Raw genomic sequence first — 22809 nt, forward strand, 5'->3', positions numbered from 1 at the left:
CGTTTTGGAAGGTTATTAATTATTGATTAAATTTATTTAATAGATATAGGCTTATTTGGGTTGTCTGTTTTTCTTGTGTGAGTTTGGAAGATTATGTACTTCAAGGAATTGATTCATTTCATCTAGGTTATCAAAATTGTGAGCATAAAGTTGTTCTTAGTGTTCTTTTATCATCCTTTTCTTGTCCATGGAAACTACAGTGATGTCTTCACTTTCATTTCTGATATTAGTAATTTTTGTTCTCTCTCTTTTTTGCTTAGGTAGCCTGGCATACAGGCATATTGATTTCATCAACCTTTAAAAAAATCAGACTTTGGTTTTATTTATTTTTCTCTATTGATTTCCTGTTTTCAATTTCATCAGTATCTGTTTTAATTCTTATTATTTATTTTCTACTCTTTCGATTTAATTTTCTTTTCTTTTTGTAATTTCCTAAGGTAGAAAATTAGATTATGGATTTTAGATCTTCTTTTCTTGTATATGCATTCAGTACTATAAATGTCCCTCTAAACACTGCTTTCACTGTATCCATCAAATTTTAATAAGTTTTGTTTTTATTTCTATGTAGTTCAAAGTATTTTAAAATTTTTCTTTAGATTTTTTTCTTTAAGTTGTGTGTTATTTGGAAATACGTCATTTAATCTCCATATATTTTAGGAATTTCCAGTTATCTTTCTGTTATTGATTTCTAATTTAATTCCATTGTGGTCTGAGAACAGACATTGAATACTTTCTGTATTTTTACATTTTTAAAGGTATGTTTTATGGCATTTTAAGGTATAAGGACAATTAAATATATTAGGATATATACTAAGCTGTTATATTGTATATCACGTCTCATGTCTTTAGTCAGAAACTTATATTATGGTCACTCATGTAAATGTGACTGGGAGCTTTTCTTTTTAGACAAAAACAGCTTTATTACTGTGTAATTCACATGCCACACAATTCTCCCATTAAAACTGAACAATTAAATGTTTTTTTGCTGTATTAACAAATATGTGCAACTCTTGCTGTGTCAATTTTAAACATTTTCATCACCTCAAAAAACATTGCAGTGCCTTTTGTCTATTGTGGATAATGCTGTGGTAAACATTTATTTACAAGTTTCAGCGTGAACACATTTTCATTTCTCTTGCGTATATATCTAGCACGTGGTAACTTTATATTTAGCCATTTGAGAACTGCCAGACTTTTACAAAGCAGCTGCACCAGTTTACATTCTGATTAGCATTGTATGGAGGTTCTCATTCTTCCACATCCTCACCAACACTTGTTGTTTTCTGACTTTCTGATTCTAGCCATCCTGGTGGGTCTGAAGTGGTTTCTCACTGTAGATTTGATTTCATTTCCCTGATGAATAATAATATTGAGCATCATTTGCTTGTTAGCCATTTGTATGTCTCTGGAGAAATGTCCATTGAGATTCTTTGCCCAATTTTTAATTTTTTTATTATTGAGTTGTAACAGTTCTTTATGTATTCTAGATGATATAAACTTCTTGTCAGACATATGATTGGCAAATATTTTCTAGCCCTGGCAGGGCTGTCTTTTCATCTTCTTGATAATGTCCTTTGAAACACTAGTTTTTAAAATTTTGATGAAGTCAGTTTCTTTCTCTTTTTGCTTATGCTTTTGGTTTCATATCTAAAAATCCTTTGCAAAATCCTGTTTTATGAAGATTGTCCCCTGTGTTTTCTCCTAAGAGTTTTAAATTTTTGCTCTTACATTTAAGTCTTTGACCCACTTAGAGTTAATTTTTATATATGGTGTGAGATAAGGGTTCAATTTCATTCATTTATATATGGCTCTCCAGTTTCCCTGCATCATTTGTTAAAAAGTTTTTCTCATTGAATGGTCTTGGTATTTTTCTGGAAAATCAGCTGACCATAAATGTAGGGTTTATTCTGGACTTTGAATTTTACTCCATTGATCTGTATGTCTATCCTGTGTCAGTACTACACTATCTTGAATACCATTGCTTTGTAGTAAATTTTGAAATCAGGAAGTGTAAATCTTCCTTCTTTATTCTTCTTTCTCAGGCTTGTTTTGCTATTCTGGGTTTCTTGCAATCCTGTACAAATTTTAGAATGAGTTTGTTGATTTTTACAAAGAAGCCAGTTGGGAATCTGATAGAGATTGCATTGAATTTGTAAATCAGTTTATGGAATATTGCCATCTTAGGTTTTTTAATCAAAAAGTCAATAAATGTATACGGTAAAAAAATTTCAAGCAACATACAAGGATATATAATGAAAAGTAAATCTATTTCTCACACTAGTGCACTCCTAAGAGATAAATCTCCCTCTTTACATTCTCCATGATGCTGATTATTAAAAGTAACTCTTTGGAAAGTGTTCAGAACACTCTATTTCAGTATATAATCATGGTAGTATACATGTATGTTTAAAAATAATGCTAGGTTTTATTGCTGGTTTAATATTGTCTCTCTGCCTTTGTAATTTATCAGACTGGAAATATCAAAAATAAAGTCTTAAATTTGCTAAGGAAAAAAATCTTAATGTAAATAATGTACCAAAAGCTTACTTGATTATGCAGATCACCAGATTTTAAGTGACTGGGGATAATTGGCTTTGTTGTGTCCTAAACTGAGAAGATAGGCATGTGCCTTTTTGGTAAACATTTTGGGGAAATAATACTTTTCCTTTGCTAAAAAATTCCTTCTAATGGACCATATTATTTTGTTTAAGAGGAAGGGTTGCTTGTCATTGTTTCTTCTGAGACATTGTAGTTATTCTTTAAAGATTCTTTTCCTGCAATTCTAATTTTACTCCTCAGTTTCCTTATGGTAGGAATATTAAAAGGTTTTGAAGGCATCTTATAGAACTATATCTATTTTCTATTAAATAGATATTAAATTCTAGACCTAGATTTGAATTACTGGAAATAAAACATATGACTAACAATATTCTCACCAATAATAGCTAGAAATCATACATACTATTTTTATGTATTTTCAGGAATTCTTTTTTAAATGACTTCATAGTATAACTGTTGGTTTCATATAACCTTTCTTTTGCTAGATGATGAACCTAACCAAAGTGACTCTGTCGTTGAGACTGCCATGACACTACCAAGTGAATCGAGAATCAATGTACATGCCATCGTCACATTAAAAATGTTAGACTATAGGTATGTAATTCATTTTTTAAATATTGCAAAACACATAAGAAACTTTCAGAAATAATCCTTCAGAAAAAGACAATTGGCAAGGAAGAATTAGTCAGATTGCATTAGTCCTTAGGATAATAGCAACTGCAGAAACAATGATGAGATAAAAGCATATTAAAAGCACAGTGAACTTCCATGCCCATTCCTTAGGTGATTTATGTTAATTATACATAAGAGATAGATAAATAGTTATTCACAGTGAAATTTTTATAATGAACATTTTATTAGTATAAAAATTAAGAGTGACAACATTATTTGCTAAATAAAATTTCCTGACTCAGTAACCAGCATCCAGAGAGAATTTTATATTAGAGTGGGGGTCCTATATTGGTAACTAAGAAATAAGTATCATTTAGTTAATGAACACCTCAAGCAGGCAAAGCTTGAGAAGCTGTACTCTGTTTATGTATCTGAGTCCAAGTCAAATAATGTGTCATAATATGAATATATGATCTGTTAGCACATACATTAAGCCTGAAACAATTACAAAGTTGGTATATAAATTAAGACACAAGTCTAATAATTTTATGTATTATGGGCCTGTGTTTGATTAGAGAAAGAAGATACCTATGCAGAGATTGAAAGTGGTTGTCAAGTATTCTTCAGAACTATCTAAGGCAACAATGATAAAAACAGCCAATACTGTCAAAGCTCTTGGCTGATGTTTGTATATTATAATGAAAATGCAGAACAATACAGACTCAAGTCAGGTAGTGACTAGATTGGAGTATCTTATTTAAAGTATAAATTAATTCCCAATCTTAAAGGATAAATACCTCCAACTAAAGTCTTAAAAATAGCATTAATCTTTAAAGTTTGATTAGAATAAATCACTTCCCCATGACTTGAACATTCCTGATTGAAAAGATAAAAGTGCTCCATCTGCACAGTGGAAAATGGGACCAGAAGACAGAAGTAGAAGTCATACTAACTGTGAAATTTAGACATTTATCTTAACGTATTCGAGTGCTTTTCTTAACGGTTCTCTCATATTGCACATTACATGTAATATTGTTTTCTCGTTCATTCAGTCATTCATTTGGCATTCCATTGAGGATTCTTTTAAATAGATATATGTTAGGCATTAAAAATTGCAAAAAAAAAAAAAGAAAAAGAACATAAACGTAAGAGCTAATTATAACATCAAATTGTTAAATCTGCAAATATTAGTGTTCTACTGTACCTTCATTTAAGATTCTATTTTACTAAAAATCTTACTGAAAGGGAAAATGAAATTTATTTATGTTTATATTTGCAAAAGATCTGTCATAAATCATAATGGATAACTCTTTAGATTCTAATTTCATAGAAATGAGGTTCAGGGAAGGTAAACTACAAAGCTTATTAATGGTAGGACCAGGAACAGTTTAGTCCACAGCCACGACCTCATGTACCTTGTCGGATGCTAAAGGAGAGAGAAATTGGTTTAGGTTATGAGGAAACCAGTTTAGTATAGTGTTGAACTTTTATAAATTATCTTGTAGTTAACTGTATACCCAAAGAAAGTTGACAGATAACCCCTGTTAGAAATTTGTAAGAAAGTACAAGAATCCTTTTTTAAATTAAAGATGCAGTTCTACTCTGAGGTAGAGGAATCTATTTACTGTTCATTTACTGTATGACTTCTAGACATCTTAGGCTCTGAAGATATCTCTGTCTTTATTCACATTGAATATATAACCTCCCAGAAGGTGTGGCACAACGTGTTGTGACACAATATGTTGTTTGAATTCCTAACAGTTAACACTTTGTGGGTTGGCAGTTTTTTGTGGCATTCTCTACAGAACTTTTTAATCTACTACGTTTGAAAAAGCTCCTTATGAAATCTTTAAAGGCATTTGAAAATGAAAAGCATAATTATTTCTTTCCAGACTGCTTAGAATGATGTATTTTTAAACCACTTTTTATTTAGTGATAAACAAACAACTTTGATTCCTGATGAAGTGTTTGATGCAGTAAAAAGCAATATTATCACTTCTGTTAACTTCAGTAAGAATCAGTTATGTGAAATTCCCAAAAGGTAAGAACTGTTCACAATGCCATTTTTATTGAGTTGTGACTCATTCTCAGGTGTGCTTGCATTTTAGTTGTAAAATAATTATTTTTTTATAGTTTTTTAATTAGAAAGTATATGTAAAATTTTTTGCATTGTTAATATTTGAGGGATTCAGCAAAATTGGCTTAAAGTATTATTCCCAGAGACGCTTTTTAACGTTTGTTCTGAGAGGTATGTAGGTTTTTTACAATTTTCTTTTTCTATTTTAAACTTAGAAAATAGGTATTAGAATTATTAAAAGTATTAAATTACTTTTTCCTATATAATGAGGTATCAGAGGAAAAGTTTTAAGAGACGATCTAAAGCCAACTCCATGTAGATTAGCAGGAATTTGGGGCTTTATATTAACAAATTGCCAAGCCACTGAATTTCTCCACTGATAGTAAAAGTAAAGTTGACTGAACTCTGTTAATGTTTTCCTCCCAGAAAAGGATTCTTTATAGATATTAGAGGTTGTTTGCATTGTACTCTGTACTGTTAATACATCTTCCTGGATGTTAACTATAGCAAAATCTTTAGGTTATGAGAGAAAATTAATTTAGTATAGTGTTGAACTTTTAGAAATGATTGTTATCTTGCAGTTAACTATATATCCAAAGAAACTTGACAGATAACCTTGCATTTAAAACAATAGTATGAGAGACAGGAAGAGTAATGGTAAAGAACTTGGGCAATAGAGTCAATTGCTTGTATCTGTACTCCTGATCTACGAGCTTTGTGGCTTTGGACTGGTTAACTAGCTGTTCTTAGTTTCCTCAACTGGGAAGTAGAGATAAAAATGGATCTATTTACCAGAATTAAATTAAATGACATAATCTGCATAAAACTTTAACACATAAGCCTAGCACTTAGTAAGAACTTTAGTACTTAAAATAAAAAAAGATGATGTATTGGAAAAATAGAATGGCTTTCATCTGACTTCCAAAAATTCTTCTTAGATGTTTAAAATTTTTAAAAAGTCAGACAAACTGTTATTTGCTTTCTGTTTTACAGGACATAGTTTGGGGAATATAGATCTTGAAAGATGATAACTTTAAGAGGTTCCACTGCAAAAGGAGATCTAGTCCATCTTTTCTTTCTCTCTTGTTTAAAGGGAGTCAAGATATTTGATAGAATAGTTGAGCATTTAGATTTGCTCTCAGATAGGATATGTTTGCCTTGAGAATCCTGAATCAAAGAGGCTGATTGGGGATGAAGATGGATGGAGTTAAAAGATATTATGTTTTTACTTAATTTCTCATTTTACGCCACAATCTGGTTATTCTTATGCAAAACAATAAGTTATTCTGTTGCCACAGTTATTTCTTCATGTTTTTAGTAATTCAGAATGACCATGAAGAGAGATAGTAAAGACATACCTTGCTGCAGAGAATTTTTGAACTACTTTCCCTCTTTCTTAAATTTTTATTTCACAAGTCACATTTTTCACCATATTACATAATGATGGCAAAAATAATACTTATTTATAAAATATTGGACTAAATGAAGGGACAGATCATTTAGTGTCATCACTGATTTATTCTGTTAGCTTCCTGGCATATTTTATTTCAAGCTACCACCCATTTAGAATTATACATATAATTTGTACCTTGACTAGATTATTTATCATAAGCATTTTCCTACCTTGTAAATGATACTTTTAAAATCTAATTTATCTTTATTACCATAAGCTTGATTATGACAGTAGATTAAACAAAATATTGTTTCTTTAGGCCAGATTTTCAAAAGGATTACTGAATCAGAGTATGGCTCTCAATACATATACCCAAAAACTTTCCAAAAAAGTTTTATCAGTTACATATCTAAACTCATTGTATCTTTCACTGTATCTTCTTTAGCATAGCATTTGATGTTCTTTTTTTTTTCTTTCCTAATATGATAGACAAAAATGATTTATAGTTTAACTTCCATTTTTTTGGCAAATCATATATGATGTTTGTTGTTCTTATAGTTAAATTAATATCATACTTTCAAACTATTAAGCATGATTAGGCCTACTTAGAAATATTTAATTCTTCCTCTTTAAATCTTTGGTTTAAGTTGCTTAGTAGTAACACTTACCAAATGTAGGAATTAATGTTTTCCTGCAATCATGATTAAATGTAATGATAATTTGGGTAACAAATACTATACTTTTTAAATGTTGACATACATTTTAAAAACATTTTGAAGTGCTAGATACAGATGGTATTATATCATGGAGCTAAAGGGAAAACTGCTATGTAATAGAATACATGTCTAACAATGTATTTTATGGATTCATGTCATTAACAGAATATGTTACAAACATTGCCTGGGTTTGATTTTTTTTTTTTTTGTGCCCATAATTGGTTTAAATATAAAATGAATGGTTTCTTAAATTAAGAATACATTTAAGGTCAAATAGAAATTCTTGAACAGATAATATTACCGCTATTTTAAAAAATATTTTTATCAGTTACGCATGCAAGTTGATTGAAATTTTTGTGAGAAAAGTAAATGTTACTGAAGATCTTAATTAGCAAAAGTAATGTAAGTTTTTTTCCTCCGTGGTCAGCTTGTAGTTTTGAAGTTCCAACAGTGAATTCAAGTGTTAACATTTAAAAATTATTTTTGTTTCAGGATTGTGGAACTGAAGGAAATGGTTTCTGATGTCAACCTCAGCTTTAATAAGCTTTCCTTTATATCCTTGGAACTATGTATGCTTCAGAAATTGACTTTTTTAGATCTCAGGTATTAAATATGATTGCTTAACTTTTTAAATTATAACTTATCTTTGAGTTTTACCTAACTTTTGCCCTATTCCTCATGACTTTCTAAGAAAAGAAATTGGTCTTTAGTTAGTTAATAATATATTAAAGGATATCTAAAATTAAGCGTTTAGGGGAGTATTTTAAACATGTCATTTGTAGGCAATTTACAAGTTTTATGATAAGACAATAATTTAAAGTATTAGAAAGCATTAACACATTGTTTAGATTCATGCTTAAGCAGAATTAAAAATACTAGATGCTAAGTGTTTGCTTCACATTGTTTCTTTCCTTTTTAGCATAAAACTATCAAAACCCTATGTTGACACAGCCGCTAGTATGGCTTCTCTTAAAAAGAACCTGTTTGGTTTTAAAATATTATATTAGGTAAGAAGTAAAGAAAAAGAGCACTACGAGTGGCAACAAAAAGAAAGAAACTATTTAAGGCTCTGCAGAGGTAATAGGAAGTTTAATTTAAATATGTCCTAAGCTAAAGTGACAGAATCAGAAGTGTCACAGTTCTTTGAGTGTATAATAGGTGTCTCAGGGTTAGATAGTCATTTGTTTGCTTGGGCTTTAAAACTTGATTTGTAAAATACATCTCTATTACTTGGGCTTCCTACTGCTCATAATTGTTACTAGGTGTGTTTTTGGTTTATTTAAAGTATAGCTGCTCTTCCTCTGCTCAAACATTAGTCACTTTACAATAAGCTAAGTCGTATCTGTTTGAGGATTTATTCTTCCTATAGAGACAAAAGTCTTACAGGATTAAAGCAAAGATACTACTACTCTGCTCCTACTAAATGTGGAAATACTTCTATTTTCCAGGAGCAATTACAGTGACAAGACAGTTTAAAGCCACATTTTACTTCAGTATTAATGGAGCAGTGAGAATGAATTCATGCCCCCATTGACACTCTCTTTATTTCTTTTCATCTCATTCTCGTGTGTGTGTGTGTGTGTGTGTATGCCTCTATCTATAGCTATACCTGAAAGCTTCAAATTAAGTCACTAAAATACAATTTTATGTGTGATATCAGAAGGTATAAGACTCTAGGCAAAGGATAGAAGAAACCAGCATGGGTTATTCAGCACAAATTAATAAAGACTATTACAGGGGAAAAGTACAGAGAAGAGAAAAAAGAACATGCCATAGAAAGTATGATTCATATGCTAGACTTGACTTCTGAATGCAGAGAAATAGGTTAGAGAGAAGTATTCAATTGTGATAGATAGCTATCTAGTTGGATATAATTTTCTCACAAACATTTTCTGTTATTAGTAGTTATACGGCCTCAGAATGCTCCTTCCTTCTTCTTAACCTTTCTTCTAACATCGTTCGCAGATTCTTCCAACAGTAAATGATATTACTTCCCTGTTTCATTGTACAATCTAAAAAACCTACACATTGTGCAAATTGAAATTCTAAACTTAGAGTAGAAATGGACTTACTTAATGCCTATGTAGTAGAAAGCTCCAAGTTTCCCACTGTATAGAATCTCTTTACTTTCCTGTTTCGTTGTTTTCATATAATTTTTCAGTTCTTCTTGGAGTAGAATTCCATATCTATATGTGAGATATATATATATTAGTCAAATACTTACCAAATATTTGAGGCATCAAATAATGTGATCTAAAGGGCTTTGACTGTTGGAAATGTTGTTCTCAACTTAAAAGAGATGAGGGGTCAGTAGTGTTTACCCTGTTAAATCTATCATTAAAGAGTTGACTGCATTATCAATTGGTTGCATGTTGGTATTAAGATTTGGCATACTAATCAAATACTGAGGCAACTTGACTGATTCAGAATCCTCAGGACACAGCCTTAATGATATCAAGAATTGACAGACTGAGCCATATAATTTTTTATCTGATCAACACTTTAATTATAAATTAAAGTACAAATTTTCATTCTTTGTAAATCTTTCATCTTTGTTCATACTTTCATCTTTTTCTTTCTAATTTAGGAATAATTTTTTAAATTCTTTGCCTGAAGAAATGGAATCATTGATAAGACTACAAACAATCAATCTTTCCTTTAATAGGTAAGAAACAGAACAGACAAATCTGAATATCATTTATTCAATGGAAAATTTGTAGGTGTTCCTAGCAAATACAGCTAAAGAGCCAAAAAACCAAAAGGCCCTATGTTTTTACTTTATTTAAATATCCAGGTTTATTTTCTCTTTAGTTCTACCTGAAAGTGATGTTGCTTTCTTATAATTTTCAAAACGAATGTCTAAGAGATTGTTTTTGTTCCTTTCAACCATTTTAAGAACCCTGAAGCCTAGTAGGAAGACAACACACAAATAAGTAATTATAATTGCTGACGTGGAAGCACAGTGCATCGACACAGGTGTTTCCTAGATTACTTGAAGGTAGAAGAGGTAGGTTTGAAACTGAAACTTGAAAAGTAGACATTGCCAGACACACTAGCATGTACTAAACAAGGGTGTGAGGAAATGGTGCGTTTGGGACCCTTCAATAAGTTCAGTATGGCTCGGACCATAAAGTGAGGAAGTAGAAGAGGAGAAGTAACAAATGAAGTTGGGCATTTAAGCAGTAGCCAGCCCTTTAAGAGCTTTTTACGCCTAATGAAATTTAGATTTTATTCTGGAAACACTATAAAAATACTACTAAAAATTAAGAATAGCTAATATTATTAATATTTATCATCTGTTGACCCTGGACTAAGTATGTTTCATGTATTACCTCATTTAATCCTCACAAAAGCCCTACATGGTAGATTCTGTTATGTCCATTTAAAGATCAAGGATTAGGAATTAAGTGACTCACCTAAGGTTCACATAGATTATAGATCTGGGACTTCAGCCCAGGTGGTTTGACCCCAGAAGTTGGGCCCTTAACAACTATATCATATTGCTGCTTATGATAAAAGTTGACTCTGCTAACAATTTAATATAAATGTTAATAGGTGACATTTATCATATTACAGATACTGTCCTAAGGTCTTCATATACAGTCACTCAATCCTTATAAGAAGTATATAAATTTAGTACTGTTGTTATTCCTTATTGACAGATGAGGACTCTGTGGCACAGTGATGTTAAATACTACCTATTTAAGCTTTTGTTCTGTCTGCTGTTATTTGTATTTTCTCATGTGTAGGTTATACCATTGTTGTTATTATTTAAAAATATGTGTACTTCTCAAATCTCTCCTAATTTTTACTTGTAAATTGAATTATCAGTTCTCTATTAAATTTTCTATTGAACTATCGATTGCATTGTTAAGTAATGTCTCTGGTGGGTGGCAAAAGCTAACCCCAATTTCTTTTAACTGGTGAGCAACATCTTTTTTAATTACCTTGCTTATGGATTGTGGGAGCAGATGAGGGACTACTTAGCGGTGGTTTGGTTCATCTGTACTCCTGGTTTTTCAGAGCTGCCTCTTTTTTTTTTTTTAACATTTTTTATTGAGTTATAGTCGTTTTTCAATGTTGTGTCAAATTTCAGTGTAGAGCACAATTTTTCAGTTATACATGAACATACATATATTCATTGTCACACTTTTTTTTTCACTGTGAGCTACCACAAGATCGTGTATATATTTCCCTGTGCTATACAGTATAATCTTGTTTATCTATTCTGCATATGCCTGTCAGTATCTACAAATTTTGAACTCCCAGTCTGTCCCTTCCCATCCCCCTCTCCCTTGGCAACCACAAGTTTGTATTCTATGTCTATGAGTCTGCCTTGAGTTTACCCTTCATCATTGCTTTTTTTCAACATTAAGGCAGCAAAGGAAGGTAGTATGGGGAAGTGAAAAGGCCACAGCTGTAAAACTCTCCTTCAGCCCATCCTTGTCTTTTCTAGTTGGGGCAGCAGTTAGCCTCATACTAAAACCATGCCAACCTCTGTCCCCCAAGAGATCCTCCAGGATTTTGTGTTAATTAGTGAGTATCAGCCTTCCCATCTCACTTGTGGCATCTTCAGTTTTGTTTTGGATAAGGAAGTCAGCAGCCTATGCAAGTTCTGTCATTTTTTCAGGAACCAAACAATGCACTTATTTTGGAAGCTTAAAGCAAAGCAAAGTATAATCTCTAGTTTTTATTTAAGATATTGTCAATGATTCTGTTTCATAAGAAGTAAAAGTAAACTAAGGAAGAATACCTAAGGAAAAAGAGCATCTCAGGAGGATTTCCTTGTCTCCTGAATAGGAAAAAAAAAAAAAAAAGGAGAATTTACTCTAAATTTTGCTTGATCTTTTTACACTAAATAAAAACTGTTACAGGTATGTCCACTTAATGTATATTTCAAGGTTTCCAAAATTAAGTCCATTTTTTAAATTTTTCTGGAAAATTTGAATACAGAACTTATACCAAATATAAAATAACTTACATTAAGAAAACTACCTCATGGTATCAAACTTAGGATCATCAATTTGAAAGAATGATTTTTGCCCCTGATTCTAGTATATTTAGGTGTTCTCTTCATATTTTAACAGATTCAAAATACTACCTGAAGTTCTGTATCGAATTTCCACACTTGAAACAATTTTGATTAGTAACAATCAGGTTGGATCTGTGGACCCTCAGAAAATGAAGACAATGGAAAATCTGATCACATTGGACCTTCAAAACAATGATCTCCTACAAATTCCACCAGAGCTTGGTAATTGTGTCAGCCTAAGGTAACCACAGCATTCTTTTAAGTTTTCCCATTTATTTGATTTGTTCGAGCATTATTTTTTATTTTGTTTCTGTTTTTGTTGAGGTACTCTAGTGGGCAAGTTGAAGTAAAAAATTTAATGTCTTGTTAAAAATAACCGGTAACAAAACTCAGAATTCCAATTCCATTTTTCAAGTTTTACCAAATATATATTTAGTTTTATTTATATAGTATAATATATGTGTAAATACAGCAACTGGTTGTTTCTAGTGATACTTTTCTCATCACTGTGTATGTGTATAACCTGAACCTCTATTGCATAAAAATGTCAGGGGAATATGAATGTATTAGCTGTGCATATGGGGTTTTTCAAAATCTGATTACAGACTACCACAGTTTAATTCACTCCTGGCATGGTGGTCTTCCTTACTCTGTTGTTACCTCAGCCTCAAATGCCTTCACCCTGCTTTTATCAGTCATCGACTTAACTATCAGCTCTGAAAACCTTCCCTACACTCGAGGCAGAGTTAGTCCCTCCTCTTATTTCCCAACCTGGTTTATTTGGACACATTTATACTATTTCTTTGTCCTTCTTTAAAAAAGAGTTATCCCAGTGCCTAGAACATAGTAAGCACCCAGTAAGTGCTTGTTAAGTGAATATAAAGTTAAGTAACTTTGAGATGTGAGCGGGAAGCCAGTAGTTAAACAGAATGTGTCAGAATAATTTAATTATTGAAAACTGCATGTTATGGTTTAGCATATTTTACTTCACCAGAGCAGCACTGGCATCTGCTCTAGTACCTCCCTCGTATTATTGAACTATAGGAAACAGGTGAGTTGATTCTTGTTCTGTGCAGTAGTTGTATTCTGTAAAGTCTCCGTGAACACCAGATTAGCAAATACTGGACCATTGCTCCCTAGGAGAAGTACAGAGTTAGGCTCTTTCAAGCTTCTGGTCACATTGTCATCAACCAATCAACGCATAACCTTGTGTTGTGTGTGTTTCTGTATTATGACAGCTTATTTAATATTGTTGATTCATTAACACTGAGCTATGGCCAAAATGGCACTATGATTTGTCTGAATGAAGCTTATCTAATGTTTTCTCTATAAGGTACATGACATCCTTCCTTTGTTTGGGAAAACTAGACAACACTTCAGCATTATGCTTGTGGACTATATTAAACAGTGAAATTTGTACCAATAAAAAATACAAAAATAGAAAAAAAGTCACTCTAAGTAAACCATGGAAAGGACACTAGTTTATAGAGCATGAGAGCTATAAAGGCAAAACATTGCCTTATTTGACCTCAGCTGGGAATGTGCCTGGCAAGTGAGTCAAGATTTTTTGCTGCTCTTTGCATGCCCCAAAGTGACCTTCAAAGTGCCACATGTGTCAATTTGGTGGTTCCAAATAAAGTTTTAGTGAGTAGGCAAATTAGCAAACTTGGAGTCTGTGAATAATGAGGAGTGACTGTAATTAATTTCTTTTTCTATAAATTAAGAAAATCATTCTTTAAAAGAATTCCCAAGGCATATAGAAATATTTGAAGATATAATTTAGATCTACTGTATAATATGTTCTGAATCCTTTGACTTTTGTTTAAACACTTAAGATATTGAAAATTAATATAAAAGCCTCTATCTTACAACTTAAGATATTTCATTAATTGTATAAACAAACAAATCAGCCAGCCCTTAAATCTTAAACTGAACCTTATTTCAGAATATTTAAATAGATTTTATATGTGTATATGGTCAAGGGCAGGAGGGAGAGGGCAGACGTCCATGCTGACGTTTCCCGTGTGGAGGAGGCTGTGGTGACTATATGATAGCCTTTGGTGTGAGTATTTGTCGGTATGCTTATTCTAACACTTACGTAAACAGAAATCAGCCATTTAGTATATGGTCATAGACTGAGAAGATGATGGGTAAAATGATGGTTCAAACAGAGCTCTTCTATTTAATAGCTATGTGATCTCAGACAAGTTGTACTTAATCTTCCTGAACTTGTGTTTCTTTATCTATAAAATAGGAATATTAATGGTGCTTATATCACAGGGTTGTTAAGATGATTAAGAGAGTCAGTGAATGTAAATTGCTTAAAATAGTACCTTTCACATGATAAGTATTCAATTTAATGTTGTTTTGGTTATTGTTTGTAGTTACAATTCCAACTGTTTAAATGCTTTGACTTGAAAAGGGACAAATTTTACAAAATATACAAATTTTATTTATAAAATAGAGATTGAAATTAGAAGAAAAGCCTCCCTAACGGAAAATGTTAAAATTCTTAATTTCTCTCTTTTGTTCAGAACATTACTACTAGATGGAAATCCATTCCGTGTTCCTCGAGCAGCCATATTAATGAAAGGAACAGCTGCTATTCTGGAATATTTGCGAGACCGAATTCCTACTTAAAATGGAGTTGTTATATAATGTTGGTCATGCTAATTTTTAGAATTATTAAATTGATAACATTTTTCTAAGGTATTGTGTACATTTAGAATGGTGTAACGACATATAGTGTTCATGCATTTGTTCTGAATGTTTTGCATGAGATTTGTCCTACTCATTTTCATTCCCTTATAATATAGCAAACAGTTTCTTCAAAAGTGAATTTTTATTTATCATAGTTTAAGATTTTTATAATGACAGAGCATTTTTGAGGAATTTTTTTCCTCATTTTTGTTTGTGTTATATATATTATGACCAACTGACGATATGATGATCCAATTTCTACCTTTTTATTGGATGTAGAATTGAAGTGAATTTTATTTAATACTGTTGTTTGGCATTTAAGACTTTTCATTACCCATAATAGGGCTTTTGTGATGCGGTTGTTCTCAGGATAAGTTTTAAATTAATATTTACTGTTTTGTTTTTGTTTTAATATAGTCAAAATGTTTTTTCTAGCATTTTCTCCGTGTTTTATGAAATCATTTTGTGAGAGTTTCTAATGCCTTAGAAATGCTACAGAAGATACAGTTATTGGTGGGGAAAAGAGTGAAAGTGTTGTAATTGCTATCACAACTTTGAATTTAAAACTTAACAGGTTTTTTTTTTTTTAAGAAGTCTTAGTATTAAGTTTCCATACAATAAACTAGTACTTCTAGATTCAAAAAATTTAAAGAAATTGGATCTGTTTTTCCCTCAGAGTGTGAGTGAGCATTTTAAAAATACCTTTTGTTCTTTCAAAACAAGTATTGAAATTCTACAGATAACAGCAACAGAAAATAATAGCATATACGGCACAGAAATCTTGAAAAGTGCTTTGTTTAAATACTTACTAAGCAAGTATTTGTATAATCTACTTGTTTGATGTGTTCTAATCCAATCTTGTGCATTTTTTTTTTAATTTCTAGGGCCTTAATTTTTAAATTTGTTTGTAATCTTAATGACTAAATTTGTAGTCATTCAATAATTTTCTAAAAGGGAATTTGTTATAGGTGAACTTGATTTAATAAAAATCAAATATAAACATTTGTATTTATACCAAAAATATCAGAAGTAGACTGATCAGTCATTGTAAAACATACCATGTGATTCTATTAAGTAGCCAATTAATAGAATGTGTATTAGTTTATATAAATAGATGGGTGGATAGGTAGTTAGGTAGATAGATAAATGGATAGCTTTTAGATGATTGAAGCATGCTCATATCATAATAAAAATCATTACTAATGAAGATAAATACTACATGTTCATTAAAAAGTTACATTTTTCAAATATTGATTACAATATTTGTGTTTTTGGTTTAAAAGAAACCACATAGCAACTCTGTGTCTGCCTAAGAAATCTGCTTTGATGTTAAATGAAAAGACACATCACAATAAGGTGACATTTTATTATTTATACAATAAAGAGACTTTTATGTTATTCAAAACACTTTTTTAAATACTGAAAAAGTTGAGTACACCAAAGCCGAAAAATGGCTCTGCTATACACTGCACAGCGTTATTTTAGTCCCTGTATTTTGTATCTGTACAGAAAGCATCTTCAAAATGCATTCTAATCACATTGTAACCTTTACTGATTAGTGTCAATACGTAAAATAAAACTGGAGGATACAGCTTGCATTTGCAAATTAACTGACAAAGTAATTAATTTCACTGATTCAGTAAATTTAAAATATAGATTCATAGGACTTCTTTGCACATAAAATGAAGCAGCTTTCAAGGTTGTCATGGTCTCATACTGCAAAAAAAACCATTAAGTACATTCACAATCTATGTTAATAAAGTAATAAATATGTCTTCATTCAGTTTTATTTACATCAATATGTAGTTCAACTAAAAAGTACTGTTAATTGTGATACAGTAGTTTTTAACACATACAAAAATGACAATTTTTATATATAATTTAAGCTCAAAATCACAATTATCTCAAAATATTAATTACAATACAGCCATTTCAATTAAACATGTCATGATTTAATTTTTTATAAAATGGTAAAATTTTTTATTAAAGTAAGCAATTTGTTTTGAATTGGCTAGAGTTCACCCATGTAGAAAACCTTAAATGGTAAGAGGTGTTTCCAGCCCCCTCCCACCCAAATTTGTATACAGCCACCTAGACTAGCAAAGAGACAGAAAAGGCCCCAATTTATAAAGATTAAGCCTCTTTTGCTATACTGCTGTGGCTTGTTACGTCTTCCATAAAAGCTTTACAAGGGGAGTGTCAATAAACTATGCAGTGAAATGCATGCATTAATATACAATATGCCTATGTAAAATGTTAGTATTTACTCTAGTGCACATTAAAATGTTCGCAAAGACTGCAAAAGAAGTCATAAATAAAGAAGCACTTATAAAGATATACCAACTGCAAATTGTAAACTTGAAAATTACTTGATAATATAGTGGAATTTCTTTGAAAACAGATCCCAAATCAAGTTCTTTCTCTGGCTAAAGGAGCTCTAGTCACTTGGCCTTAAGATGTCACTATTTTGCTGCACATATGGTAGTGAAGTCAGATGTCAAAAAAGAATGAGTCTAGAGACTGTCTTCATTTTACTGAAATAGTGGCCCAATGTTGCATCACTGCTTAGGAATTTTTTTTTAAACTTACAGAAGAGTGAAATATTTCACTAACTGAATTATATGACCTCAAATGAAAAATGGAAAATGTGTGTGCATGCATGTATGTTTAGTATATGGAAAAATATTGATATAGATAGGTGGAAATAGAGGTTCATATGCAGTAATGAAAGGTTTATACCCCAAAATAAATGAGGTCAAAAGAAATCAATTATCAACTAGTTTAGGAATGGAAGAATTTTCATGGTTACTTAAAAAAAAAAATCCTAAAAACATAGTATCTAGTATCCTTTTAATTCTTAACAAACCAGTTAAAATCTTGTCACTATCATTGTTTAGAATTGATGTTGTTAATTTAATATTTCTCTGAATAGAAAGAGACCATAGTTCATATTATGATTAATATACATCTGGGTGGTAGGAGGGGCCCTTGGGTGGTTATAAATTGGGGAAAAATGAAACTACAATACTTACAAACCTCACTTTTGCAGGGTTATTTGTGATGGTCTTTGAAATTTACAAACAGAGTTCAGTAGATTTTTTACCTCTGATTTTCAAGTAGGCAAAAATTACTCCTTCATATGAAGACAATGTCATTGTCCGTAAGCTTCCTTTAGTCCTTTCTATATACTGAGTACGAAGAGGAACTTGATTGGCTCTAGAGATAAAAATATCTGGTTTATTTGTCTATCAATTATCTTTCTCTTCATTCCAACAGAAAATACTAAAGCTTGCATTTTTGAGAAGGAAAGCATGGTTGAGGAAGTTCAAGGGAAATACCTAAACATCGTAAAGCAGTATTAAACATTTATTGCATTCCATTGACACTAGGTGTCATCAAAGCTAAAACAAATTTTCTAGAGTAAAATTTAACATAGAACATTACTTTCTGTTCTGAACAGATGCCTTTTCCACTTACAAGACCAGTAAGAGTCCTCTGAGTGGAAAGACTGCAAGTATTGAAAATAAAATTTATTTCAGTACTACATTCTGAAAATAAATTACCGTAGCAAATATGAGAACTGCTTTATGTTCTATCTGCCTGAGAGTTTCATCTTGGTTTTCCTATGGACTTACTAAAAAATTACATAAGATTTCCTGACTAAATAAGAGGCGGAGAAAAGGGATAGAAAGATACAAAGAAATATAATGTGATTTCTCTTTTCCATTCATCAAATGCTTTCCCTAACCTAGCTATCATAAAGGTCAGTTGACCTGCATACCACTCATTATTCAACCTCATTACTTTACCTGTGCAAAACAGGTGTGCAAAGAAAAACACCTATGTGTGTCTATATAGAGACATAAAACCTGAGTCACAATAAAAAGGTTTTAATATAAGAAAACTTTTCTTAATGTAGGAAAATAACTTTTAAAGGGCCAAAAATACCTTTGTACAATATAATCTGCTAACTTTAAAACTTCAACGTGCTTAAGCATCACCTATTTTATAAGACCCAACAAAAAAAGAAATCATTTACAATTTTCTTAACGATAGCTTAGATACCCATATTTTAATTTCTAATATCTATTTTCATTCCCCTGAATCATTAACTTTTCTTTAAAAAAAGTTAAAAGCACATTCAAATACGAGGACTCCTTAATTTCTAATGAACAGTACCTGCTTTTTGCTAAATATTGAGGACATAGGAGGAGATGTGGGGTTGCTAGGCATATAACTTAGTGCCAAGCCACAAAGGAAATCTAAAATTCAAAACCCAATATATAATTTATTTTTAAAGGAAACATTACTGGGAAAAATATTTTATGAATAGAGTTAGGCCAAAGTCTGCATGAAGCCATTCTCATTCCGTTTCTGAGGACAATCAAGTCTTAAAAACTCCCTTCTCTACACTCCATTCCCTTAGCTTTCATTTGACATCATCTCCTTAGCTTTCCATACTTGAACCCTGAATTGTCCCTACTGAAGCTCCCTTGTTCACATTCAGCCACCAGTTATAATGTTCTCTTCACTTATCTTTGTTATCTCTTCCTCTTCAGGAGCTCAGTTTTCTGGGATGACTCCTTGGCCTCCCCTCAGGCGCCACTTAACTCTTATTAGAAGAAAATCTGTTTAAATGTCCCCAATGTATTATCATTAGACACTGATTTAAGGCTCGATCCAGGACATGCTTAGTCCCTGGGCTTTATACATTTCAGATGCAGACAGGAAATTTTACAGAAAAATGAGTGCATGTTGCTTCCCCATGCTGCCCCCAGATGGCACTGTCATTAGCTATGCCTTTATGTCAGTTAGGTCACTGACACTTAGAAGAGGAAGCCATCTGAACCAGAAGGTTCAATCCTTGCATCTGTAGTTGCTTGTAAGGCCCTTTGAATACTTGTATGGACAGGTGAGGGGATTCTGGGCAGTATCCTGGAATGCTGACTTTCCTCTCTGGGGTCCCTGCGCCTGTCTGGGGACAGGGTGGGGAATGCATGCATTAGGTTTAGGGATTAGAGGCATTAGCCTAGGGACCTGCAGTCTCTTGCTGCCTTTTTATTTGACACTTGCCCGAGGATCGCTGGAAGGATTTTGTATTGTGCAGAAGGCTAAAAGCAGAGTCACACTTTCTCTACCAACAAACAGACTTGTTACCATGGGAACCACTGCAGAAAAGTGAAAATATGACAAGAAGCTGAGACTTAAATGTGGAGAAAATTGATAGGGAGTTGGTTTCTGCATGGCAATTTGAGCACTTGAGATTTAAAGAAACAGGATGTTCCTTATGTGGCCAGACCAGTGAAAAAGGACTTGTCTGTGGCTGGTCCTGGAGGCTGTGTGGGGAATGCAGGAAGAAAGCTGTAAGCATGCTGTAGCTTGATAAGGGGGACTGTAAAATCCAGGTCCGTCCCTGGTGATGTTAAACTCTGAAGCCCAAATGTGAAATTAACCGTATGATCAAAGGTGCCCTTCAAAGGGTATTGTCCATGTTTGGCTTGATAAATGAAAGCATCCTGCCATAACAGTTCTCACCTTTCCAAAAATCAGCACACACTACCTGACAAGAGTATTGGACACCTAATGTGTTATTGCTTGAAACATCTTCCAAATATTAAAAACCAAAAAAAAAAAAAAAAAACCCCCAAAACCCTCCACAACTTTCGTATCTGTGGTCCCCATCCCCTCAACAAAACAGCTATTGTAAGTAACCTGGAATTTATATTAGTTTTTCATTTAGAAAACGATTATTTCACTTTACCTGATACAAGTCCTCCTGTGCACCTACCTGTGTCATTCTGGGGCTAATAATAAACCGATCAAACCAGACTAGGATTCCAGGACAATCTGTAACAAGGACTTGGAGTTTCAGCCTAATATGAGAAAGCAGACCTACACATCACACTTTCAGAGGCCTCAGGGAGACCGCACCCGACTTGTTACTTTGCTTCCCAAAAAGCTATTTTCTGAAATCTATGAGTAATGCCTCACTCCTGTGACCTACGCCTTTGGCCCATGTTTAAATGTAATTGCCCTGAGGAGTTGAGGAAAAGTCACCCCATAGATGACTAGATTTCACCCTTGCTGGAGATCCAGTTTGCAAGTAGTAGTGACACCCTTCACCTGTCCCATCCTTCCAACACACGAAAACTAAAAACACTACCCAAGAAGCAGGAGACAAGCCATTACTGTAGTTGTCTTCAGGTACATCTAACTGCAAATGGTCTGAATAGACAGACTATGCTCCTTGTGCAGTGTTAAAGCACACTGGACATAGATTTCACTAGAAATGCTTATTTCTCACTGGCGACTTGCAGTTCTGTTAGAATTTCTCACCGAATCCTTTGACAGTCTCAGCAGTGAGTTCTTGAAATGCTAGAAGCCCGTTAAGTTTCTATTTCTCTAAGAGTGCATACGGAGTTCTGAAAACCAACAAAACACCTGGTTTTCTACTACTTGCAGAATTTGAAGACAAACTTGATAATAAACAGAAATTTGAGTGCAGTGCTCTAATGATAAAATAACACACCAGTATTTCAGTGAGTTTAGGGACCTGAGGCTTCCAAGCTTGCTTTCTACAGGTAGGATGCATTAGAATAGGTGGATGTAAGCTAATCTTTAAACCTATATGGAGCACTGCCTTTGTACTAAGGACAGGTAAGCAAATCTCTTCCTGGGACAGACAAATAAAGCAGAATAGGGTCTTCATAAGCAGTTATGCCTTTGAATTTGACATATGATAAATAAGAGGGCTTCTTTTCATTTCTGTTGTGGTCTCTAAAATCAGGCAGGAGAAGCCTGGAGGAAGACTGACTGGTCTGCCTTAAACTAAAGAGTGATCAGCTTTTTCTGTGAGATAATTGTGCTGGTTCTCTCACTGGTAGATCATACCTTGAACAAACCTGAGTTCCTCCAGGCTGAGGGACCACCTAATGCTACTGTATTTAACAGCTCTACAACATCTGTTCATTCTTCAGACAAGAATTTAAAACTTACAACACATCTCATAATGTACTGAGAATTTAAATCTGACTCCCTCAAATTTTTTAAACAATTTGATTTCTCCTCTCAAGTTTTTTGAGGTCGTGTAAGTGATTCCCTGCTCTATCATGTACCTTAAGGAGTTGTAGACTTAGCTTTTACATAATTTTCTCTAGTTTATCATACAGTTCAGCATATAGTTCACAAATAACCAGTATTGCCAGCATTAGGACACCTATTGCTTTCAACTACCGTAAGTATTTGAAAATCAAAAAAGCTTATTTCTAAGTAGAATGATGATGTCTGTGTGTTAGGCTTATGACGAATAAGTCTAGAGAGCTAATGGACAGCATGATGACTGTAGTTAACAGTATTATTGTATTGAATACTGGAAATTTGCTAAAAGAGTAGATTTCAGGTGCTCTTACCACACACAAAATGTTAACTATGTGAAGAGATGAGATGTTAATTAGATTGACTGTAGTAATCATTTCACTATGTATTTGTATATCAAACCACCATGTTGTACACCTTAATTATATATATAGTTTTTAGTTAAAAAAAAAAAGAAGAAAAATGAAACAAGGGTATTACACTCCAAAACTGTTCTTTCTGGATTGAGGTGAAGTGTTAAATAATTAAACAGATGGTTCAATTTAATAGCACACACACACACAAAAGGTGGCTTTTTCATACTGACCACTGACTATATGTAGATACCAGGCTTTTTTCAGTACCT

General features: G+C 32.6%; 1 protein-coding gene across 2 annotated transcripts in view; it reads left to right on the plus strand.

Annotated features, from left to right (window-relative positions):
- LRRC40 (leucine rich repeat containing 40) overlaps positions 1–16487 on the plus strand; it is a 43827-nt gene extending 27340 nt beyond the window's left edge. Inside the window, exons 10-15 of one of the 2 annotated variants that reach the window (XM_074376251.1) lie at positions 3045–3153; positions 5105–5212; positions 7850–7960; positions 9945–10022; positions 12445–12630; positions 14924–16487. In XM_074376251.1, the coding sequence (XP_074232352.1) occupies positions 3045–3153; positions 5105–5212; positions 7850–7960; positions 9945–10022; positions 12445–12630; positions 14924–15029 (698 nt within the window). In that variant the 3' untranslated portion in view covers positions 15030–16487. The remainder of the gene's footprint in view (positions 1–3044; positions 3154–5104; positions 5213–7849; positions 7961–9944; positions 10023–12444; positions 12631–14923) is intronic. The other variant, XM_074376253.1, reaches the window with a different exon arrangement.
- Positions 16488–22809: the final 6322 nt, after the last annotated feature.

The sequence above is a fragment of the Camelus bactrianus genome, chromosome 13 (assembly GCF_048773025.1).
Source record: "Camelus bactrianus isolate YW-2024 breed Bactrian camel chromosome 13, ASM4877302v1, whole genome shotgun sequence".
NCBI classification, from domain to species: Eukaryota; Metazoa; Chordata; class Mammalia; order Artiodactyla; family Camelidae; genus Camelus; species Camelus bactrianus.